The sequence below is a fragment of the Toxoplasma gondii genome, chromosome XII (genome assembly GCF_000006565.2).
Source record: "Toxoplasma gondii ME49 chromosome XII, whole genome shotgun sequence".
Taxonomy (NCBI): Eukaryota; Apicomplexa; class Conoidasida; order Eucoccidiorida; family Sarcocystidae; genus Toxoplasma; species Toxoplasma gondii.
Window position 1 is genome coordinate 3,306,689 of NC_031480.1, and position 24,276 is coordinate 3,330,964.

General features: G+C 54.5%; 3 protein-coding genes across 3 annotated transcripts; 2 read left to right on the plus strand and 1 right to left on the minus strand.

Annotated features, from left to right (window-relative positions):
- The first annotated feature begins 2,666 nt into the window (after positions 1 to 2,666).
- TGME49_247390 (ATPase, AAA family protein) lies at positions 2,667 to 18,602 on the plus strand. The gene is made up of 7 exons (XM_018780823.1): positions 2,667 to 7,139; positions 7,709 to 10,173; positions 11,029 to 11,191; positions 11,982 to 12,300; positions 12,647 to 15,184; positions 15,638 to 15,804; positions 16,360 to 18,602. The coding sequence occupies exons 1-7, from the start codon at positions 2,774 to 2,776 to the stop codon at positions 18,072 to 18,074; spliced, it is 11,733 nt and encodes a 3,910-aa protein (XP_018634961.1). The 5' UTR covers positions 2,667 to 2,773; the 3' UTR covers positions 18,075 to 18,602.
- Positions 18,603 to 19,043: 441 nt separating this feature from the next.
- Positions 19,044 to 21,544, plus strand: TGME49_247400 (hypothetical protein). The gene has a single exon (XM_002367066.2). It carries the CDS (start codon positions 20,086 to 20,088, stop codon positions 20,917 to 20,919), a length of 834 nt encoding a protein of 277 aa, XP_002367107.1. The 5' UTR covers positions 19,044 to 20,085; the 3' UTR covers positions 20,920 to 21,544.
- TGME49_247410 (hypothetical protein) lies at positions 19,673 to 24,134 on the minus strand. Its single transcript, XM_002367067.2, has 4 exons — positions 23,609 to 24,134; positions 22,857 to 22,964; positions 22,318 to 22,528; positions 19,673 to 21,828 (listed from the first exon to the last, which is right to left on the minus strand). Exons 1-4 carry the CDS (start codon positions 23,646 to 23,648, stop codon positions 21,807 to 21,809), a joined length of 381 nt encoding a protein of 126 aa, XP_002367108.1. The 5' UTR covers positions 23,649 to 24,134; the 3' UTR covers positions 19,673 to 21,806.
- Positions 24,135 to 24,276: the final 142 nt, after the last annotated feature.

The window sequence follows — 24,276 nt, forward strand, 5'->3', positions numbered from 1 at the left end:
TCAAAACAGAGTTTGACCAAGTCCATTCGCTTGCCAGAGGTCACCAAGCAGCAGATGGGAACTCGGAAACTGCGTACGAAAAGTATGCTTGAAGGAAAGAGACAGGGAATGAGCGGAAGAGTTGAGATGTATTTCTTTGAAATCGTCTTCATGGAAGAAAACTATGAAGTCGCAGAAACCATCTCTATCGTTCAGTTTCTGTCAGAGTACGTGAAAAAACTTACGGGTTTCGAAACAGAACGGGCCATCCTTTTGCATTACGGTGCACTGAAGCACAGTCCCCAGGTAAAACTGCAAAGAGTCCCTGTTGTGCTGAAAATTGCGTAAAGAAAACGTCGCACTAAGGAAGAAACATGAACAGCTCCGCAGAAACATTTCAAAATGTAACCCCACGAATAAGTATGGGACAAACAGTAACCCGACTCATTGAATCGATCAGCCTAGATTCTAAAACTGCTACAAATTCTGTTTTACGATGAGGACATCCTCCTGCATCTAGACGCTTTTGCGTGTAGTTTTCCAATGTTTGTATTTATCAAATCCAAGTTGTTTCTGTCTTCTTGTTCGGAATACACACAAAAAACGTCTCTCGTCGCTTAAGAAAAACCAAATGTTCGACTTGAGTGCAGCCGACGTCTTTTCAAGCATCTGTTATACGGTTTGGGTCAGTGCTTTCATTGCGCGTCGCCCAATTTCGTCACATATGAGAAATTTGCATGACTGCATTGCGATATGACAGCTTCTGAAGGGCACACTAGAAGTCGGTACAATATCCATGGTTTATCATCTCCCTGGAAAGCTGGTACCAGCTTCACGTTCCCTAGGCACCGCGGAAGGCTCAATCGGCTGGGAGCGGGGTGCTACACGATGAGCTAACTCGCTAGAAAGACAGAAAATGGGGAGAGCTGTTCTCAATTACCACTGCGCGCGTAAAGAAGAGCAAACGAATCCGGAAGCAGAGCTAGTTTCTCTCCTGGACTACCGTCATAACGTGACACTCACTAGCGGAAATGATGCGTTGCTTATCATAACTGAACTGGAAGGACCCGCCGCTTGCGACGCCGGGCCCAACTGATTCCGACGGCCGGTTGGTCTGCAAAAGTATCGATAGGACTGCCAAACATTCGCCAATTTCGTATTTTCGTTCGTCGTTCCCCTGTCCGCTTTGCGTCCGGGCGTTTCACGACTGGGAAGGATGAGTTTGTTCAAGACCAGCACACGGCACATCTGGGTTGGTCTCTTCGAGAAGAGGCTGTCCCTGGGAGTCACAGCGCTCCCTTCCTGAAGAAAAAAGTCTCTGTGTGCCCGACATGGATGTGCAGTTCCAGATGACACGACTATCCTTTGCGCCTCTTCATGTTTCATCAAGAACGACAAGAAGGATTGACTACCGACTCGACTAATCAACGCTTCGTCCGCTGGATTCGCGTGCGTCCTGTTTTCCTTTTTTGCCACTACTCGCTGGTCTTCGGAGCTCGCAACACACCCGGTTCGCCTCGTGAACCAGTGAGCATCTTTAGGTGAACAAACAGCGCAGATTGTCCACGTCTGATGACCATCAAGCGTCTCATTTTACCCCATGTCGGTAGAAACAATGACCCACACACTCAGCTAGCTGCGAGGATCTTCCAAGACTCGGCGCTGTACTGGCATATGTGTGAGAGAGCATGCACCTATCTGTGCATCGCAGTCCTGTTTGCAGTGATTTTGGATGATGGCGTCATACTTTGTGGATCCGCCCGTCTGTTGCTCAGAGTGGTGATTCCAGAGTATGAATATCCAGGTGAATTACACATTCCTGACGGAATGCCAGGCACCAGCAGCCTGGTACGCGGAGTTGTGGGGTCAGAGTATCCAGTTCGAGCAGAGAAACCGACGATTTCCAAAATCCCCGCACTGCGCATTTGTCAATCGACAAGAACTACGTCCTGGAACGGTGACAAAGTTTAGTCAGTGTCGAAAGGATCTTCCAGTTTTGCAAAACTACCGTCAGGCACCGTCGCGCTTTTTAAACGGCGAGTCCCAGCCCACCCACCCTCGTCGTCCACCTTGTCTTCGTTTCCCCCTGGGTGTTGAAGGGTCACTCGACTCCCCTCTTTTGCGACTTTTCCTGTGATGAGTGAATGCGTTTTGTCCATGCAGCTGCATTAACTGTTTCTGGTTAAGGAACCAGGGAGACCGCTGTTTTTTTCGTTTCTGCTTGTAGCTTCTAGTTCCATTTCTCTCCTCGAAATACGGCACATGCCAGTTGGTGTCGCATGCAGCAGCTGCGAGCATCGATTGGCTGTCTACGATGAAGAGTCGTCAAGTCCAGGGTGGTCATTGTTTCTCGGCCCTCTGCTCTGTTCGACACCCGTTTATTCGCTGCTGGTTTCACTGACGCTCTTTCCACTTGTCCAGGTGATTTGTTGTCCAGCCAAAATCCGCCTCTTGTCTTGTGCTGCCTTCGTCCCCTTCCTGCGAAACCCCCCAAGTCTCCGAGAGGCCCCCCTCAAATTGCCCGCCGCGAATTTGCCTCTGGAAACACCGCAGCAGTTACGTGGAAGTATTCCAGCCTCGACTTTGTTCTGTCGTCGCATCGCCTCTCTCCCCTCGTTTCAACTTCCTCTCCTTCCACCCAGCGGCGATCGCGGCTCCCTTCCCTCCGTGACTTCTTTGCCGTGAGTGAAGGGCCGCGTCGTTCTTGTTTCTGCCACTCTCCATTGTTTTTCCTGGTCGCCTTCGTTTCAGATCTTTTCTCGCGAGTTCTTCACTCCTTCTGGATCGTCCACCGATGGACGAAAAAAGGAAGAAGAAAAGGAGGCGGAGAGCCCAGGCGTCTTCGCCGGCTCTTCCTGCTTCCTGCTCCGCTGCTCTCTGTGCCTCAGGTCCTTCTTCAGTGGTCTGTTCCTCTCCGTCAAGTCGCGTTTCCTTTCCTGTCCAACCTGCAGATTCGGATGCGAACGTTTCGGCAGCATGCTACACATCTGCTCGGAGCAACGAGAAAAACAGTTTCGCTCCCCGTGGAGGATCGACGGCACCGCAGCCGGACAGCAGCCCCTCATCTCCTCCTCTGGGAAAGCCGCGGGTGACCTCTCTGAAGAAAAATAGACCTGCCAACAAGTCGCTTCCTCACTCGCCACTGCTCTCGCCTAAGACCTCTTTTGCTTCCTCGAAGCCGTTGGAGAAGCGCCGGGGGAAAGACCTTCCCGCCGGTATCTATGAGGACCCAAGTGTCTCCCGGTTTCTGGAAGCTCGCAGGCTCCCGACCCTCTGTCTTCCTGCTGCCGCCGCGTCCGCGTCTGCCGGTGCCAAGGCGTCTCTCCTGCGAGGTAATACAACGTCGCCGGATCCTCGTCTGGGGGAGAAGAAGCCGAAAGGCGAGAAGGAGCTGACACACAAGAAGGAGAAGCTGGCGACGCCCCTGCACCGCTCCGTCTCCGTATTGCCAGCAGCCAAAAAGACGTTCGGAGGGTCTCTCAGCAAAGCCGAGAGTCTGCACGAACAAGCTGCGGACCAAAGGCTCGAAGCACCGAAGAAGCAACTCTCGTCACCTCTTCTCGCCGGCAGAGAGAAGCGCCAGTCCACAGCGGCAGAGGGCGGAGAGAACGAAGCCGAAGGGCAACCTGAGAAGAAGAAGAAAAAGAAAAAGAAGAGGTCGGACGACGGCTTCCTTGAAGAAGGCGCCGACCCTGAGGCAGTCAAGCGAAAGAAGAAAAGCAGCTCCGATAAACATGGTGAAGAAGGAGACGCGCCGGGGGAAGGAGGAGACAACAGGGGATCTGGAAAGGGGACAGAGAATGCAGCGAGAGAGAAGAAGAAAAAGAAGAAGAAGGACGCGCGGGTGCAAGAGGAGCAGCGGCCGTCGGAGAGCGAAGCCGTGAAGGAGAGACACCGAGAGGAAGAGATGAAGCGAGAGGGCGAGGGGAACCGGAAGGAGGAAGGCATTCGAGGCAAGACGAAGATAACCAGTAACCACGGCGACAAAGAAAAGAGACAGACGACGCGGAGTGAAGGAACAGAAGACCCTGAGCACGCGAGAGGCTGGCAAGTGAAGCAGAGAGAGAAGGTGCAGCACTGGAACGAGGCAGAGAGGGGCGAACGGAGAGAGAACGAAGTCTCGTCCTGCTCTTCTGACGACGACGAAGATGCCAGTGACGCCCACACACTGCTGCACCTGGCGTCTTGGGGAGACGAAACAAACAGAGAGAGATCTGAGTCTCAGTGTTCTTCCCTGGAAGAAACGCCTTCACTGTTCAGCCAGGACTCTGGGCCTTCTCGGCCTCGGAGGGATCCTGGATCACGATACACTCCGCCTCGAGGCGCCGTGTCAGGAGAGAAGCAAGTCAAACTCGACAAATCTCGACAGAAAGAGAGCGACATCCAATTAGGCTCTTCCCAGAAGAGAGGAAACGCAGCGGTCGCATCTTCGCGCCACGAGCGAAACGACGAACAGAGTCACCTGTGGGGAAGCGACACCCTATTTGGGTCTGGAGAGGAGGAAGAAGAAGAGGAAGAAGAAGAGGACGAAGAGGAGGACGAGGGAGACGCGGACGTGGACGAGGAAGAGGAGGAGTCCGAAGAAGAAGGCGAAGACTACGAAGACGATGACGACTATGAAGATGAAGCCTCTTCATACGAAAGTGAAGCCTTGAGTGACTCTGAGTCGCCAGGAGCGTCCTGCTTCGCTTTCTCTGAGGCTGAAGAGGGCGAGAACGAGGAAGAGCGAGAAGATGGAGACGTAGAAGAGGACGCAGAAGAAGAAGCAGAAGAAGCAGAAGAAGAAGCAGAAGAAAGCTTCGAGGACCAGGAGGCTAGCTGGGATGAAGACTGGCAAGATGAGGAGGCGAGCGGCATCGAAGAAGCAGAGGGACTGGCCGAAGAAGATTATGGCATGTATGAAGACATGGGCGAAAACGACAATTTCGTCTCGTCGCTGTCGTCTTCTGGTCAGTCATCGCCTCAACTGTCTCCTCGCTCGCCATCCCGAGGCCCTTCCGCGGTTGCCGCTCCTCTCGCACTGTCGCCGAAACTCCCGCCCTCGGCGGCTCCACGAGACATGCCATCTGCGTCGGCGTCTCCCTCTCGCGAACCTCCTCGCGCGTCGCCTTCTCGCTCTCCTTCCCCCTCGTCTCCTCACGCGTCAAGGCGATCTCTTGCGCACTGCACTCGGAGAAAGCAAGAAAACGAAAAAGGCGTAGAACGGGAGGCTTCTATCTCGCTGCCGCCTCGTCGCAGCTCGCGTCTCGCGGGTGTGCTTGCGTTGCCTCTTTCGCCTTCCTCGCCCTGCAACGGCGGCCGCGCCTCTCTCGCCGCTTCGGCTTCCCCTGCGCGTGGCGGCGCGAGTCGCGCGCTCTCGCTCTCGCCGCAGCTAGCCGCGTATGGAGCCCAACGCGGCCGAAAGGGGACAGTCTCCGGCGGGAAAGCCGGTGACGTATGCGAGGGCGCGGGGCGACGAAAGGCTGAAGGGGGAGACGAAACGGAGAAGCGGACGACGCCCGCCTCGCGGTCAAGCACCTCCAAAGATGATTCAGCGAATCAGCGATCCGGGTCCCGTCTCCGGAAGCGGGACAGAGACGGAGACAGCAGGCCGGAGGTGTCTCACCACGTTTTGTCTCGGAGCCGCGCTCTGGCGAAGGAGAGAGACAACGACATGTCTGCCTCCACCATCTCTTCTCGAGGTCCAAATGCAAGAGAGCGGCGGCCTGCGAGTATCGGCACTCGTGGGGGGTCGGCTGGAGGCGAGGAGACAGCTAAGAAGAGCGAGGAGACAGGGCGGAAGCGGCGGAGAGTGGTACAAGACCCGGAGGAGTCGCAGGCGCAGACAAACGTGATGCGTCGTAGAGGCGCCGACCGGGAATACGACTTGACGAGCAAGTCCGCAGATAAGTCCGGCAGCAACACACGCAGTAAAGAAGAACGCGGCTCGCGGCTGTCTTGCCGCTTGTCTTCGGCTGCCTCACCAGTTCCAGAGGGACAGGAGACAGAGGCGACCAAGAGAGAAGGCGTCCGAAGCAGACGGCGAACAGCTGACGCACTGGAAGGATCACATCGGGAGATGACTCCGCGCTCGCATCCTTCCGCTTCCCTTCCTTTCCCCTCTTCATCTTCTCCATGCTCAGGTGCTCCTGGTGCAGCATCGTCTGCGTTGATTTCTGGGAGAGACGGACCTGAAAAAGAGGCTGAAGAACAGAGAACAGCTGTCCGTCGTCGTCGACTCGTTCGCCTTCTGTCTCCCTCCGACAGCGAGGATGACGGAGACAGACCGGCGCCTACGGCGACAGAATCCAGGCGTGACGCCCAGAACTCGATCCACTCCCCGACTCCTGCGACGCCTTCTCTCTTCACGAAACCTTCTCCCTCTTCATCTTCTTCTTCATCTTCCTCCTGTTCTTCCTCGACTTCGTCGTGGCTTTTTTCGGGGCGGTCGCAGGAGGCGAGCGATGACTTGGAGGGTGCCTGGCGAATCGTTGCCTCTCGCGTGGACAGACACTTGGAGTCCCTGCGTCGCGTTGCGCAGGAGCTCGAGAGGGAGAGGGAGGCGGCGCGGCGGACGCCGGCTGCAGGGAAGAAGCCTCTTGCAGACTCGCCGCGGGACGCCGCACATGCAGTTGGAAATAAAAGGCCCAGCGCGTCTCCGATGCCGTCTGTCTCTAGCGCTGTGCCGCGAGACGCGGCGGGCGGGTGCGGCGGGAGGCTGTCGCTCGACGAACAGCGGAGAGGCGAGAGGGAGTCCGAAAGAGAGAGCGAAGAGGCGAGGCGACGGACGAGCGCCAGCGCAGCCAAGTTCATTCTGGGGGGGTTTCGTCCACCGAAGCAAAGCGCGAGAACAAGAACGGCGTCGGCGTCGGGTCCTCAAGAGACCCAACAGGAGTCACATGCTAGCCGTCCTCAAAGTGGCAACGCTCGTACGCCTGCTCCGCATGCACACAACGCGGAGGCGCAATCTGAGGCTGGCCGCCGAGACCGCCAGGGACCAGGAGACGCGCGAGGCGGCGAGGCTGCTTGCGTGGAAGGCTCGGGCGCCCCAGCTGTCTCTTCGGTCCGCGGCTGCAAAGTTGGGGACAACGGAGACACCTCTCCAGACGGTGGCCGAGACGCAGAAGAAGAAGACGTTTTGCCAGATGATGTCGACTGCAATATCACCTTGGAAGATGTTGGTAGGTTCGCTGTTTGCGTTTCTCTCATGACAGTTTACTCTATCAACATTCGGACTTTCTGGACTTTCAGATTGCCAGTGTCTGTCCCGTCTAGCTGCTGCCGGATCTGCTCTTCGAAGAACGCCCCTGAAAGTGTGACTCACAGTAATCCATGCACTGGAGAATACGTCTACGGGCATCCTGTTTTTATCATGTTTTTCCGCGTCGAGAACGCAGACACAGTTTGCTTTGAGACTCAGTCGTGGTTTTCCAGAGAGAGACACACGCCCATGTATCTAGACATTCGTGAGGGGCCAAGCGAGTCACACTGCGTCTTCTTGTGTCCTTGTGGTTCTGTCTCCGTGTCTGACGACGACCTGTGTTGGCCGTACCTCCGCCGCTTCTTTTGAGTTTGTCTCTCTGTGGCGACATGCAAGTCGTCTCCTTCTCACGGAGAAGCGTTTGCCCACAGCTACAGCTTCGTCTCCTTCTGTGTGGCCGCGGGAGCTGGGCGACGAAGCTAGGTACCTGCGGGGGCGTTTGGACGTCTCTGGAGCTTCCCTTTGCTTTGTTCGTTGTTTTTGTTCCAGGCGGTTTGACCGAGGCGATCGGGGTGCTTGAGGAGGCGGCAGCGGGTCTGCTGAATCCTCAGCTTTTCTCGTCGTTTTCAAACGCGTGCTCGCCGCTGCTGCGACCGCCTCGCGGCGTCCTTCTCTGTGGGCCTCCGGGGACGGGGAAGACTTTGTTGGTGCGAGCCTTTGTGGGGAGTTTGCGCCAAGCCGGTCACCGGGTGTCGCTGTTTGTCCGGCGCGGGGGCGAGTTGCTGTCCAAGTGGGTCGGGGAGGCGGAGAAGAGCTTGATGCAGCTGTTCGCTGCGGCCGAGAAACATGCTCCGTCAATTATTTTCTTCGACGAACTGGATGGCATGGCCCCTTGTCGCGAGAAGAACTTGTTTTCAAAGGCGGGTGACGGTGATGGAGCCTCCAGCTCCGGCTCAGGCGTCGGCGAGCAGGCGGCCCTGGTGGCGACACTCCTCGCCCTCATGGACGGTCTGAAGCCGATGCAGAACGTTCTTATTTTCGGAGCAACGAACTGCCCGCAGTTGATCGACAGCGCCCTCAGGCGCCCAGGTCGCTTCGATCGCGAGTGCAGATTCATGCCGTTCAACGATGTCCAGAGTTGCTTGTCCATCCTTAAGAAGTTCCTGCGAGAACAGCTTGGAGTGCGCCGCCCGCCGGTCGCTGGGTTAGGCGAGAGACCGCGGACGAAGCGTGAGAAGCCAGCTGGAGGTCGACCTTCACGTCCACAGCGAGAGCACACAGGAGAGAGAGGCGAGCGAGCTGCTGCAACCTGCGTCGAGGAGGTGGACGCGAGTCTCGAATGTGAGAGGGGAAGCCTCTTTGGCGAAGAAGCTAGTCGAGAAGAAGAGCTCCTCAACATAGCCCAGGAGATGCGCGGCATGACTGGAGCGGAGATCCAGCGTGTCGTGATGGAAGCTGCGATGGCGGCGACCCGAAGAGAGAAGCCGGAACTCTTTGACATTTCTCTCCTACGCCACGCGCAGGCCAAGTGTGAAGACTTCGATTGCGAGCCATTCTTCTCCCTGTTCTGTCAGGCCTCGGCCCCACCTGTCGGGGCTGAAGAGAGCCTCGCTGCGCTCTTCTTCCCCTCTCAGTTGCTGGCAACCTTGCTCGGAACGAAGCGACCGCGCCCGGTACCTCTCGTCTCTATCGACGACGTGGAGGCGGCCGTGAGTCTCGTGAAAGCCACAACCGACAGGGGCAGAGGCGCAGGGTGGACGGCGGCTGCTCGCGGAGACACTTCGACTTCCTTTGGGGCGACCCCTCCTGAGAAGCGGCACTCAATTTCTCACCGAGGGGGCAGCGTGACGAGACGCGTCATGAGGCTCTTGGACAACACGAGTGAAGCCGCCCACAGATGTCGAAAAAGGCAAGGAGAAACTCCACATCCTCACTTCTCGTCTTTCCCATCTCTCCCGCCCTGTGTCACAGATCTCGGCGGGAGCCTTGCTGAGAACAGCTCTGCTGAAGACGCCGGGGAAGACGTCTCGTTCTCTCAAAACAGTGGCCGCAGGGCCTCCTACCCCGCTTCTTTGTTTCCTCCCTCCTCGGTGTCCTCTTCGTCATTTTCCTCCTCATTTCCCTTCTCTTTTTCATCTGGCTCTTCCTCTTGCTGCTGTCTGTGGGCAGCAGCAACGGAGGCGTCTCCGTTTTTTCGGCGTCCGGTTGCGTCCGTTCTTCACTTCCTTTTCCGATTCCACGACGACCTTCTCTTTGAGGCTTGGCAGCGCCTCATGACCAGAGACAGTCTCCTGTCTCTCGCGAAACAGACGCCGCCTCCTGGGAGCTGGGCGTCGTCGAGTGTCGCCCCGTCGGAGGCCGCCTTCGCGTCTGCAGGTCGCCAGCTCGAACTCGACCACGGAGACACTGGAGACAGGCAACTGGGTCGGGAGGATGCGATAACGTTTGAAGACAGAGAAAGCGATTCAACAATGCCCAGAGGAACCTGCCTCAGAGCCGGCCCTGCTTCTCTAGCTTTCCCTGATCCTGGCGACAAGAGGGCGAACCTGGAGGTAGCCTTGGCCGGACCAGCGGAAGCCGAGATTGGCGCGACGGACGGTGGGATTGTGAGTCAGGAAAACGGCTTGTCGGTCGAAAACGGAGCGTTGATTCAGAGCCAGTGTTCGTCCGATCGCGGGGCTCCTTTCTCTCGCTCTTCGGTCTTATCTTCTTTTGACGCCGCTCCTGTCTCTCTCGGAGTCCAGAGGCCCAGTGTCCCCTTGCTGCAGCCTGCACTCGCCGGTGCTTACCGCCGAGGAGTCGGCGGCGCCTTGGGCGCCAAATGGCTGCTGCTGAGGGCCGGGGGGCGGTCCAGTAGGGCGGGGAAGCCGGCAGGCCGCTCTGCGGGTCTGCGGCCAGAGGCGAACTTGAGTCTGAATAAAATGGCAAACAATGAAGGCGATAACGCAGACAACGGGCTCTCCCTAAGTGTGCTTCGAGGCTACCTCATTCCGGCGCTTCTCAGTGCTCTTAACGTAAGCAGTCTGCTCTTTCAATCAGATTCAGTGCATGTGACAAGCATGCTTAGATTCATGTCAAAAGGGTGTCGCGAATGTCTTAAACCACTGCGTGTACGAGTTTAAAGATTTGGGGACGCTTGGACCTCGAAGTTGTTACGTTGATAAAAACGGTGCGTTGTTGCTGATGCTTCGGTGACATGTTGGTGGTATAAAAGATGCTAAATCTCACCTGTTTTGGAATCACGTCCAACATTGAAAAGGGTGCCAGGAAGTACCAGTCGCATACGACTGCACTAGACTGCGTTTATGTCAAGGAAACATTTGCCCCGAAGTCGGCATCTCTTCGGTCCGTCATTCGTCGATCGTCTGTCTACATCACCCTTTCCACAGTATAAACAACTCTATGTACGTATACGTGCCTCTCTATTTTACAGATACGCATGCACATGCATATATGTATAGATATATATATATATATACTTATATGGATATCTCCCTACATACGTTTGGGCGTAGAAGGGGCCGCTTTTGTCTGAGCCAAGTTCACGCCTGTGTGTATCTCGCGACACAACGAGTGAATGTAAAGGAATGCTGTGTCCAAATGCTCTTTCGCTCCTTCTGGATTCCGTGCTCTCCTGGATCTCCGCGTGTGTGCCTTGTTTCTTGTTTCAATTCCGGTTTTCGTTTCTCGTTCCTCACTTCCCTCCCACAGGCAGACGCGCTCTTTTTTTGCGAGCAACCAGTTCTAATCTGCTGCCTCAGGTACCCAGGACTACTGCATGTGACGCTCAACAACACAGCCGCTCTGCTTTTCCTGGCTCTGATTCATGTCTCCGAGTTTCTGTTTTCCTTCCCTTTTTGCGGATCCAGGTTGGCGCGCGCGTCGAGCTGTCTCCGGCGACTCTCTTTGTCGGGCCTCAGACGACCGGCCCGGGGGGCACACCCATTGGGGACATACTCCACCGGGTTCTGCATGTCGCCTCTGGACAAGACGACGGAAAAAGCGGAGCTGTCATTCTCTACCAGATCTCTGGTAAACCCGGTTGCCACAAATACGCTGCACTGCGATATCGATGCCCTTCAAATTCATTTAAATTTACATATATATATATATATATAGGTACATATATATAGGTATATATATTCATATATATAGGTATATATATTCATATATATAGGTATATATATATATATATAGGTATATGTGCATGTCCTTACATATGTATGTGTGCATGCATGCATATATATATATATATATATGTATTTGTGTGTTTGTATGTAAGTAGATGGAAGTGCAGATGCTTTGGCTTTCTGTGTTTGTGTTGTGTGCTGAAGTGGAATCAATCTGAAATCGTTTACAAGTTTTGAAGCACTTGAAACTTTTCTTCCGTGTGTTCAGTGTCACGAGTCATCCGGCGCCAGTACATTCAAGCATAGACGAATCGACTGATAGATATATTGATACGTAGATATATATGTTTTTCTATGGCTAGATAGACAGATATCCCTTGAAGCGTCGGCGAGAGAAACGAGAACTCAGGTACTAGTGCAGTAGTAGGGATCTACAGAGACAGGGGCAGATACAGAGAGATACACTGGACGCACAGAGAGGTCGTTCCGGAGGATGTGACACAGACCCGCGTCTTGTGAGACCACGGATGACGGCAAGGAGATCTATTTATCTGATGTCGAGTGTCTCATCCAGGTTCACCAGCTCCCGACTTGCGTTGGGAAGTCCCGGGCAGTGGTTTGTATCCGATGGGGCCTCAAGCTTTCTGTTTCGTTTTGGTTTTTCTGTCTCACTTCTGCCTTCCTTCCCTCAGAGCTCTGGGCGTGTCTGAGTTCTCTCGAGCGACTGGCCTTCCTCGACTGTCTCCACCAGAGCGCTGCGGGGGGCCTGCGTGGGTCGTCTGGGGGGAGAATGTGTTTCTTCATTGTTTTGCTGGAGAAGAATGAGAAGCTTCCAGTGGACTTGAGTCGCTTCATGGCTGTCCGCGCCTCTGCTTCTCTCCACTCTCGGGAGGCCTTTGCTTTCGAGGGAAGAGAAGACAGGACGAGGAAACGCAGACACGACGACCGCGGGCTTCCGTCACGAGAGACTGACAAAGAGGCGCCCGTGGACAATCCTACGGTCGACGAGGGGTGAGTCGCAGGAAGCGAAGCTCGTTCACGTTTCCTTGTAAACGTCTTTATTTTCGCTTGTCTCTACTTGTGCTCGATCCCTTCGACTCTCAGGTTTGTCCTCAGCTTTTTTGTAACCTTTCAATACCGATTCATCGCTTGAGCCATGTTTTCTTGTCTGTTCAGAGTGTCGCTGCTCTCCCTGCCTGTGGCGCGTTTGACGCTTTTTGGGTTAGAGCGCATGTGTCTCCTTGCTCTAGCTTCTCTCCTTTGTTGCCTGCCTGGTAGCGGTTCTCTTGGCCTTGCCTGCCTTCCCAACGCTTCCTCTCCGCGCGCGTTTCTCTGTTTCCCTTCCTTCCTGCCGCAGAGCTGCTCTATTAACGTGTCAATTCGTGGAGGCCATGGAGCAGCGAATTCGCTTGTGGCTCGAGAGTCGCGACGAGGAAGATCGCCGTCTCCTGCGTCTGAAGGCCCGTGCGAGGCTCTGTGGGGTGGCGGACCGAGAGGCTGCCTCGGAGACGCCGTCGCCTGCATGCCAGCTGCTCTCCTCCTTCGCTCGCAAAGACCGAGGCCGCAAACCTGAGACAGAGAAAGACGCGACTCCAGCTTCCTTGGAGGGTGCGCGTGTGACCGCGAACTCGCCTTTCGACGCTCAGGCCTGGCTCGAGGAGGATACGCCCGCGGCGTCGCTGTCTCTCTGCCTGGCTTGCTGCGTGTCAAAGGGCGAACAGCTGAGTCAGGAAGTGACGAAATGGACAGACATGTCAAAGCTCTTTTTGCTGCAGCAGAGAAGCGTGCAGAGACGGTCTGCGAGATTCCTCAGACAGACCGAAGGGGGCGCGGGAGATTCCTCTGAGGCACTCGAGAGGTGGGAAGAGAAAACGACCAAGAGGAAACTCCAGGCGACGCTCGCCGCCGCGCTCGCGCAGGCGCTGCAGACCCTGAAGCTGGAGAAGGAGAAGAAGGAAAGAGAAACGGAGGAGAAGAAGAAGAACAGAGGGAGAGGCGACGGAGAGGACGGCTTCGAGGAGGCAGAGGCCGAAGCACAGACACAACAAAGAGAGACCGAGAGACAGAAGAAGCGCGCGAACTCGTCGGGGTATGGCGAGGCCAAGCTGGCGAGGCTCGAGAGACAGGACGCGGACGCACGAGAGGCGGAGGCGTCGATGGAGGAGAGAGGGGAAGCAGATAGAGATGACGAGGGAGGGTCGACGTCGACTTGTTCGGGAAAAGAGCAAGAGGATGACTGTTTGAGGGGGAGACAAGCGACACCAGAGGTCACACATGAGGCACCAAGAAGAGAAGATGTGGAGGCTGTGCCGTTTTCGGACTCAGATGACGGTGGAGATAATGGACAGGAGACCAGGAAAGATGCGGACGCGTCGAGGAAGGCCGACAAGGAGAAACCTGTGGTGGAAGCCAGAGAGAGGCGTGGAGAAGAAGGGAGTGCATCCGAGGAAGAGGAAACCGAATCTAGCGATCGTTCAGACGCGGACGCATCTTGCCGTACAGAAACAAGCGACAGGGAGGAGAAGGGAGATGGCGAACCGGACGAGGAGAGCGAAACCTCCGACTCTGAGAAGCATCTTTCTTCTCAGCCTCTCTGCTCTTCTTCAGACACTTCAGGATCCGAAGACTCGCAGGAAGCAGACGGAACGGGAGATGAAGACGAGTCAGACAGTCAGGCGACGAACGCGTCCTGGGGTCTCGGCCAAGCGGATGAAGAGAGGAAAACAGAGAAGGGACAAAGGAATGCGCAGTCACGGCCCGCGACGGTGTGTGGTGACGCCATCGGAAGCACACATCGAACGAGCCTAGAAACAAAAGAGAGAACAGAAGAGAATGCCATTACAGACGCGCGACAACCAGCCATCGACAAGCCCTCCGAGCTCGACTGCCGGTCAAGACAGAGCGCAGAAGACTCTGGCGTCCACAACGGCTGCATGCCGCACATGCAAGAGAAACTATCTCAAGATCCGGAAGGCGGGGAACCTCCGCAGCGCGACTTTCACGAAAGGGAAGAACATACACATCAGTCTGCCAAAAGCGACAAGGAGGTCGACAGCCATGTGGGAGATTTCTGGGTTTTGCATGGCCTCGAGCTTCTCGTTGAAGAGCTGCAGCGGCGGAACGCTGCTGGCGCGTACTCGTCTCTGGAAGCATTCGAGTCAGATCTGCTTCTTCTGCTCCTTGTTCTCCGTCGAAGTTTGCCGCCCTTTCTTCGCGGCTTTCGCACCTTTAGCAGAGAAGGCAAGAGCAACAAAGAGCGAGAACCAGGCTGTAATACAGCCTGTCTCCCGTTGCCTCCGCGTGCTTCTCCGGAAGGGAGTTCAGAGCCCAAGAGAGACCCCGAGGAGACGGGGGGGATCGGGGAAGCATTCGGAGGCGGAGAGGAGGAATCGGACGCTCGGCGCGAACGGCGCGTCTTTCAGGGCGAATCGCCGCGGCCTCTGGAGACAACAGACACCCTTTTCGAGAGCGACGGAGACGCAGGAGACACAGAAGCGGCGAGCAACTGGGTGCGGCTCTCCTTGTGTTCTTCAGCGTGCTCTTTCGTGAGTGCGACGCCGTTTCGTGATCCAAGCGAAGGTCGACGATTCGAGGAGACAGAAGTCGAGGCAAGGCGCGCAGAGGAGGAAGATCAAAGACGCGAGATCGAAAGCGAAGTGCTCGAAGTCTACAATCTTCTAGGCAGCGACGTCTGGCGTTTCCTCACCGCGTCATTTGGGCAGGCTTGGAACGAGCTGGAGAGAGAGCGACATCTCTTCGCGTTTTTCGCCCTTCGCGCGTCTTGTCGGGAAGCCAGCGAGGCAGGTGGAGACGACCGGAGCCGACGGCGGCGCAAACGGAAGGAGGAAGAAGAACTGCCTGATCAAGATGACGCACTCCCTGTTCGCGGCAGAAGGTACGCAGGACTGGCGCCGAGTCGTAGCGGAAAAGGCGTGTGTCTTTTGCAGTTCTAGCATCTCCGGCAAAGACAAAAAACGGTTTGAAGAGGCTAAAAGGGAATCCTTTTGCGAACAAATCTACTCAGAGAATCTCTGTGTGCCTACTGTCCTGTTTTCATTTAGGGAGTTGCACGTTTGTCTCTCGGGTCCACCTGCAGTTTCCGCGCGTGTCTCCCTGCTGTCTCTCTGCATTTCTTGTTCTCTCTGCACCGGGGGACTCTTTCTCTCCTCTCGCCGCTGCTTCCTTCTGTCTGTGCTTGCTACCTTCCCTCTTGGTTCTCTAGCTGCGGCTGCTGGGTGCCGGAACCTTGCATTCCCAGTTCCTTAAGAGGCAGTGGCTCAGTTGAAACAGAGTCTGTGGCTCTGGACTACTTTTGGTATTCGTCGATGGTTTTCGCCGCATTCTGCAGACTGGAGCTGCCGCTGAAGCTGCTAGTCCCGTGCGTCCACGCCGCCATGGTGGCCTTCGTTGAGAAGCGGCGGCAGGCCAGACAACTAGAAACAGAGGAAACGCCAGGCTTCGCCAGAGAGCCCACAATGTCGCCTCTGATGCCCGAGGAGTCCTCACGCGCCAGTGGTCAGTTGTCCTGTGGTCACATGGCTACACGTGCATCTCCCCAAAGATGGATATCAGGCGTAGTCTGGGTTCTGCAAAAGTCAACCCGGACATCCTATCTATGTATATATGCTCTTCATTTCAAGGTTATGCTTACATATATATATGTATAAATATATATATATATATAGATATATATATAGATATATATGTTTATGCATGGAGGGAGAGATAGATGTATATATGTATATATGCTTGCGGATGGATGGGTTGAGAGATACGTTGGTCGTTACGTTCAGGACAGGTGTGGTCTCCGTGCGTACGGCCCTCGCCTAGCGGTAGGTCTGTGTACAGCATATTCGTAGGTGTCATTTCTGAGGCAACTGGTGTATATAACATTTGTTCTGGTGTTGATGCATTCACAGCTACATCGATATCTGCCTCCTTTAAGCAGGATATCTATCACTTTTTCATGAAGTCTGTATGAGACTTCGAGGCCTTGGATGGGGCAGAATTTCCGTGGCAAGCGATTTACCGGGGCCTCGTTTTCTCTCTGCTGTGTCTGTTGCTCTGTAGACAAGGTGAGAAGGCAGTCGCATGGCGGAGTGTTTTCCCCCCGGTCAGCTTTGTCTCTCACACCTTCTTCACCCCATTGTTCTTCAGACAGAGAACAAGGTTCATCGCTGCCGGCGTCTTCCCCGCGTCGGGGGTCCCTCAGTTCCACGACGCGGGAGCCATCGACAGATCCAGCGTGTTGCGCCCTTTCGCGAGCTTCGCCTCGATCTTCGTCCCCACCCTCCGGCGCCGCATGCGTTCCCTCTCTCTCTGTCTCCTTGTCTCGACCTTCTGCGACTCTGTCGCTCCCCCTCGTGGAAGAAGTGATGGCTGTCCAGGGAGCGTTGCTCCGTCATCTGCTTTTCTCACCGACTCTGCAGGTGTTCTTGGACGTCTTCGAGGTGTGGTTTCAGCGCTATGCGTCTCTCTGTTCAGCGTACCAAACGTTTTTCTTCTCTGTCGCGCCGAATCTCTGTCCGCTTCTAGAAGCGTTTCTCCTTCTCTCCCTAGCAGCTCGACAGGCGGTCGGAAACGCCCTCTCACACGTCGAAGCCGACGATCTCTCGCCACAGTCCGACGCTCACCTTCGTGATGCGCCTGGATCGCCGGCTTCCACTTCGTCACCGTCTGTCTCTCTTTCGAAATGTGCACATTCGTCTTCGCGCCCCGAGTCGGGCGAAGCCTCTTTCGGCGACTCCGCGGTCGCTGCGCGTTTTGCGATTGCCATGCGCTCTGCCTTCTCGTCAGCCTCCTTGTCGTCCTTCTCTCCTTGCCCGGAAAACCAAAGCGATGAAGGTCTTTTCAAGCGTCAAGGTGTGCCTTTGTCGTTCTTCATCTCCGCCTTCGTGGCGTCCCCAGCCTCGCTCCTGCCGTTGCCTCGAGCCTGGCGAGAGCTGAAGTGTGCAGCCGAGCTTTTCCAGGGCTCGGCGGAGATAGCTGGCCTCGGAAACGGTTGCTGTGGGCTCCCGAGATATGGGAGCAATGGCCGAGGCTCCTGGCACAACGCGGAAGGCCACAACGTTGGAGGCAGTCGCGAGAAGAGACAGGACGGGGCGCTGGACACGCTGGATTCCGGGGGAAGCAAACCGAACGGCGAGGCAGAGGCGGGAAGCGAAAGAAGCGAGAATTCGAGCAGCCATTCTGGAAAGAAGAGCAGTGAAAGAGGCGAAGAGAGCCTTCCAAAGATCGGGAGCGATCAGCCTAGGGCAGGCGAGAAACGGCCGCGGCTGGCGAGTAGGCCGACGCTTGGGTTTTCCGATGCCTTTCTCAGTTGTCCGTGCTGTGGAGACACATCCAACTATCCTCTTCATGTCGCGGCTCGCATGTCCGGTTCGAAAAACGACGCAGAGCGGACGAGGCGGCTTCTCGCCCAGGCGCGGGGGGGGAACGTCGTGGACGCGCCTCTACCTCTTTCCTGTTCTTCGAGTTCTGCCTCAGAGTCCTTAGAGATGCTCGCGAGACTCGCAGCCCTGCGAGCACAGCGAGGCGAAGAGAAGAGAGTGAAAGGCGGCCGCCTCGAGCTTCTCTCTTCCTGGCTTCAAGACGACGAAAGGAGACTCACCCTTGCTAGGTCAAGCGCGGCGGTTGAGAATGCACGCGAAGGGAGAGAAACAGCCAATTCTGGGAGGGACGGCGACGGCAGCGACGAACAGGCAAGTAGTCGTGTTCAGGCCGGGCCGCTGCATCTCCTGCTCCAGGCTGTCGACTCCATGACCCGTGAGATGTTGCTCGCTTGAAGGAAGCCTCAGGGCACTTTAGAATTCGATATTGGGAATCAATGCTCTGCAAAACAACATGTCAGGTTTCCTTTTGTGCGACTACCAGGACACGTTTTGTTTGTGTGATTCGTACAGGAGGCGAGGGGGCTGTGGTTTAGCACGCGAGAATGAGACTCTTTGCGTTCATCGCGCCTGCACGTTGCTTGTGTTTCCCTGTGTCTTTCCTCGTTCTCGATTCTCTGCGCTTGTAACTGTCTTGTTCTTCTCTGGGGTTTTTTCCCTGTGATCTCAATCGCGGCTTTCGCGACGCAGCGGAGGAATTCAAAAGAGGGGTTTGAACGTGGTGTGGTTCTGTCAAGTTTTTCTGCGCGTTCACTCCTCTTTCTTTGTCGGTGGTTCTTCTGTAACTTTCTCGTCCTTTGCGTATCATCGGCGACCGTGTATCACTTTGCTGACTCTGTGTCGCTGGAATTCGCGGCTGTATTGTATGTGCACTGACAGCGTTATGTTTGTGTTGTGTGCGAAGTAGCAAACCGAAGTGTGTCGCTGTTTCTTCAGTATTATTATGGTAGAATCTGACCCTTTTATGAAGTCGGTGCCATTTTCTCCTGAGACAACACAGAGCTCCGTACTGCCACATTTCTCCCAGTTACATTTTTTCCGAAAGCCTGTCTCGGCACACGTGAACGAATCTAGTCACCAGCCTCAGGACAGTCAAGGCATCACAACCTTACATGCTTAACTCCTCGACGTAACCTAAGTGCGTTCTGATCGGTAATCAGGATTTCTATTGTAGAGCGTATGTCACAGCTATTGACACCCGGTGGGTCTCATTTGTGCATTTCGTTTGCAAAATCATGTAGGATTTGTCTCCGCTTAATTCAGAAAGATATTTCGGCCATTATGACACACATCCTTCCAGGACTCCCGCAGCTTTACCCATCCTTCCCCCGCAAAAAGGTGTTACCGGTGGAAACCCGGCTTACGGCGGGATTAGCCAAAACGCCACGATCGAGAAGTGTTTTTTCTATGGCACGCGACGAACCCAGTTCGGTTGAACCACAGACGCTCCTCTGGCGCCTCTGCGGCTCTTCCAGTTTCCACTTTTCTTTTAGCATCATGCAGTTACCACACAGAAATTGCGTCAACGACTGTCTCACTTCGTTTTGTGTATCGACGAAATCGGTGCTTTAAATATGATACATGGTACAGTGTGCTACAGCTGGGGGGACCACTGATAGAGCAATGCTATTCTAATGAATCGCGGAGTGCCCGAACTATAACCCGTTGTTCAACGTGGTAGAGACTTCGGTTAAGTGGCTGCGAGCGTGGGTGTTAGTCCCTCCGATCCACTGGAGTCCCCTAACGAAGACAAGGCCTCTTCCGCGTTCGTTAAAATCGGTTCCTGGCCATTCCCGGTGGTGATTCACTAACAGTGCAAATCTTACATTCGACTTCCTAAATCGCAGTGACACTCTGGTGAGAAACAAGGATCACGACAAACCAGCAAGCGTTCTTGTAGAATGGTCCTTCTTAGTTCACGACAGCGGAACCTGCTACAGGGGAAGGGGAGAAGTTGCTGCCGCCTGGGCAACGATAATGGGAGTCTAGCTAGTTACGCTTCCCCGTCGCACACTGGCGCTGATCCCCACAATGCATTGGCTGTTTGAACAACCAGAGACGCTGACGCGCAGCGAGAGATTCTAAAGTCTCGATGCTGTCCGCAGGGAGCTGTGTATTGGCAAATGAGCAACGTATGTCTGCGAGGCCACAATTATGGCCACGGTTATTCATACCATGCAGTTCGTAGCGATGGTGTTCGACGCGCCATGGTTACGAACGCACTAAAGACTCCATTCCATTCAGTAAATCCGAGGCAAATTTTGGCGTTTCTTGTCGCTGAGACCCCCAAGCGATATTTTGTGTAGTTCGTGAATGTTGATGGCCCCTGAATGTTTACCATGCCTCGCAGATAAAGTAAGTTTAGGGAGATGCAGGTCTTTCTGCGCAACACCGGGTCGTAGGTACGATGACGGCGCTCGGTTGGCGAGAGCGGGCAGTACAGTGTGTCGTCGCAGTCTTTTGCACGTGTTGGTATGTGATTGCATCATCAGATGCATCAACCCAAGTTAACAGCCAGGACAGTGTAGAAGCGACGGCGTCTGCGGAACCTCTTCTTGACTCGGCATTGGGGTGGTTTTTCCCGAAGAAGGTTTTCTTCTGGAACAACGAACCCGGAGTGGATCGTCGGAAAGAGGAGCGTTCTGCAAAGGGGAACGAACACGGTAGAGAGGGAGAGGAGAGCAGCGAGACAGAAACAGCATCGTCGATATCGCCTTTGTCGGAAAAGCGGCGCGGGAAGAACGTAGCACGGCCAATCCCATTTCAAACGTTTTCAACACAAGCAGAGGATTTGCGTTGGGCGCACTCTCAAGAAGTCGACACTCCACATCTTCGTGGGTGGAGTGTTTCCGACCGGCGCAGTCAAGACTTGTCTTCCTCGAATGGCATGCGACTGTCTACCGAGGGTGCTGAGGATGATGACTACTTGTCCAGCACCCTGAGGCGTGTACGTCGGCAAGCGATCCTGCATCAAGCTATCTCGCGAGCCGGTTTATATGGGGGTGTGGCGCTGGCTGGTACCGCCGCTTTGTTTGGTTTGAGTCGTCACTTCAGGAAAGTGGCACTTCAGTGGGAGGGCAGGGATAACGTAAAAGCCCGTGGTCTTGGCATCATGTCAGCGGCGATGGGACTCTCTTCTCTGGGGACTCTCCTCGGCGGAGGCTGGATGTGGGTCAAGAAAATAAAGAAGGCACATGCAATAGCTGCAAAGCAGGCGGAAGAAGAAGCTGATGACAACTAACAGCTCGGAGCACACAGCGCTAGTCTCGTAGGATGATTTTAAAGTTAATGACAATGCAGCGTTCCTGTTCACGAGGAAACAGCTATGAAAACCCCATTCACATGTGACCATGGGGCAGCGCTCACATCGCCGTGTGAACTAGGTTCCTTTTCCATCACACTTTGCTTGCACTCTTCTTTTTTATGTGTGTCAGTGGACAATGGACATAGTTCCCGCGTGCTTTTACTCGTCCGTGGAAAGTATCTCCCCGGAAATAAGGATTCCATCACATGAACCGAAATTTGTGGAGTTCTTTTCCTCCCGGTATGACCGCGCATCCCATTGCGGCACTTTCTTGATCGTGGCCATTTGTGCCTCAGAAGAGTGCGATTGCACTAATACGGGGAACATGGGGATTTGTGGTAGGAATGTCTGTACGATTCCTTATTTCCTGTTGGACGAACCAGACGGTGTCGTGGTAACGTATCAGCAAGCTGAGGTACATTTCCGGTTCGGTGTTACGTAAACAATGTGCCGCCCATGTAGAACTTCGGTCGTCTGGATGCCTTATTGTGGGACCAGAGGGGCGTACGCCGACGGCCATGAAATCCTGTCTCGGCCAATACGTTCCTTCTGTTAGTGGCAGCTCGATGGAGCTCACACAAAGGAGCGTTCCGGTACAGTAAGGGTATTAAAGAGGTCGTTTGCTACACCAGAACCTCATGCCTGTTCCACAAACAGCGAATGCTCGAAATCGGTTCCACCACAGTGTTGGCTGGAACCGAAGCCGCTGCAACTGCCTTGCGGTGAACTGAAACAAGGATGAACGCCGAGGTCCCAGAGTGAGGGAGGTGCGACAGTACCAGCCATAGGGGGACGTGAGAAGAAAGTAAGACACGGTAGCTGCGTCACACTCGGTACCGATCTTGCCTGAAGCACGGAAAGACGCACAAACAAAGTTGCGGGAACCGTAAACACGCTGTGGCAACAATTCTTTGCCACCACCGACAACCCCCCCGGTTGACATGGTCCTTCAGCTGCTCGACCGAATCCACAACTGCCTATTTCACTCTGACTTTAGTGACCACCAGCTGTCTAATCGTCTGTATCGCGAGGCATTCTTCATTCATTAAAACGCCTTTCGCCTTCACACTTTTCCACTTGTTTTCTAAGCGAATTGAGCGCACCATAAGCAAGAAAACCTAGGATATTCGGGTAGAGAGTGGCGTTTTGGTTCGTGTTTCTGCCGCCGTCCCTTCCTGTGTTGCTGGTTCACATGCAACCCCTTTTTTTCGTTTCGTCTCGCCACTTCTTTGTACAGGAGAGACCCCGTGTGTTTTGCACCTGACCCAGTTCCCTTTTTCTTGTTTTACCGCGTGGCCTGTGCTCAACCTGTGAAACACCGCATTCAGTTCTTACATGGGCTGGAACGGAAGACGCGTGGCGACCGGGTCGTACTCTGCGACGAGACTGGCAATGTGACCCGCCGCCAACTCGCGATCCAGCTCTTGGTGAAACAGTTTCTGCTTCTCTGCGTAGCGAAGACGGGACTGGAGAGCAACGCTTTCTGTATCGAAGAAAGTCAGGCGCATAGCGCGATACAGGTAATAGCCTGCGTACGCGCAGCAGCCTGAAAAACGTGGGACGCCGCAAACAGAAAGGGAAACCAAATCCTCCATCCTATGATAGATCGAGATACGTGTTCCGTACACACTAACATCCGGCAGGAGACTGACAGAGTGAATATCACGATGTCTGTACAGCTTGCATAGAAGTAGCGGTTCCCCGAATTAAACACGGTCCAAGGGTCGTAGGCACAGGGAGAAGTACATGTAGGCATCTATAGCGGATGTCGCTCTGGAGACAGCAACGGACGAGCACGGATGGGTGAGATTCCCAGAAATCCGGAATTCAAAAACGTTGCTGTGGCGGGTATGAAATCGCATCAAAAATCTTACCTGCTCCGACACCAAAGAGGATCGAGTGGGGGACGCTCGGCCCCTTGATGGCCATACGGGCGAAGTTTTGCAGACGCGCGCCGCAGCTTGGCTTGGTAGCGGCACCTCCTGAGATGCAAAATGTTTCCAGAGTTTTCCAGCGATAAAAAACGTAACAAACGGACAGGCAAGGGATGAGAAAAACGGACTCAGTCATCCCAAAACACCACAAGAAGTCTTCTGTCAGGGTTTCTCCCGCGCGATCTCCGTCTTCAAATCCTCTGCAGATAAACCTCAACCAGTTTTTGTCGCGTCTGTTTTTCTGATTCTCCCAAAGAAAATACACGCAGCCGATATACACACACCATATGGTGTGCTTTCTAGGAGACTACACACTGTGACAGACATATACTTGCATGCATATATATATATATATATATATATATATATATACGCCCGCATATATATGAAAGTGTAGATCAACATGGCAGGCACTGAAACCCTGAAATGGATGAAGAAATCACTCCCTAATCTACAATTTGTCCCATCTTCGAGCTTTTAGAGCTTTATCCTCAAGCAGACATGACGAGCAGCCGCGAAAAAAAAACGCGCCGGGAACATAGCCTTGAAACTCGATAACCCATTTATTTGCATACAGCGTCTCTACGCGTTATCCGATATATCTCATCACACAGATTCACAGGGTATAAGCACAGGAGGAATCCCCTCAATGAAGAACGACATGCACGCCACTTCCTGTAACTTGGACGTACCGTTGGTCGGAGCGCCGTCCTGAAGAGGGGGTGTCGCCATGATGGGGGGAAAAGACGAAGGAAACACGCAAAAGCGGTAGCGTTAAAACAGTCAGCGGACCCTTGAGAATTTGGAAACGAACGACAAAACAACGAAAAGAAAGGGGTGGAATCGGAGATTTTCGCTCAAAATGAGAAACGACTGTCGCCGTAACGACAGAGACGGAGGCAGGAACGAGACAGGGAGGATGCAGAGTGGCGAGTGTTTGGTGGCAGCAGGAAAGGGAGGGAAGATGCTGACAGCGAGTGCACAGAAAGCAAACAACGAGATCCTAACAGGCAAAATCCGGGAAAGAATGAGTTGAATTTGGGAACACTGCGACTGCACACTGCAAGGCCTGATTTCCCTTCCACTTTAGGCAAGGAGTGTCTGGCTCCGATGCTCAAATCCTCCTTCGTGACGGCTTCTACCGAGATACTGTTCCTTGTTTCGAGAATATTTAGTCCTGGAGTCCGCCCCCTCTCTTACACCAGTTCGCCTTTTTTCACTGTTGCCCCCGTCATCAGGCGCTGGATTTCTCCGTGCATGCTTGGGAGAAGACTTCCGCGGACAGCACAGGGAGAAACGGCTGACGCTCTTGACGCTCACTCGAGCAGCGTATTGTGTCCGGGTTCGCTGAAAATGAGGA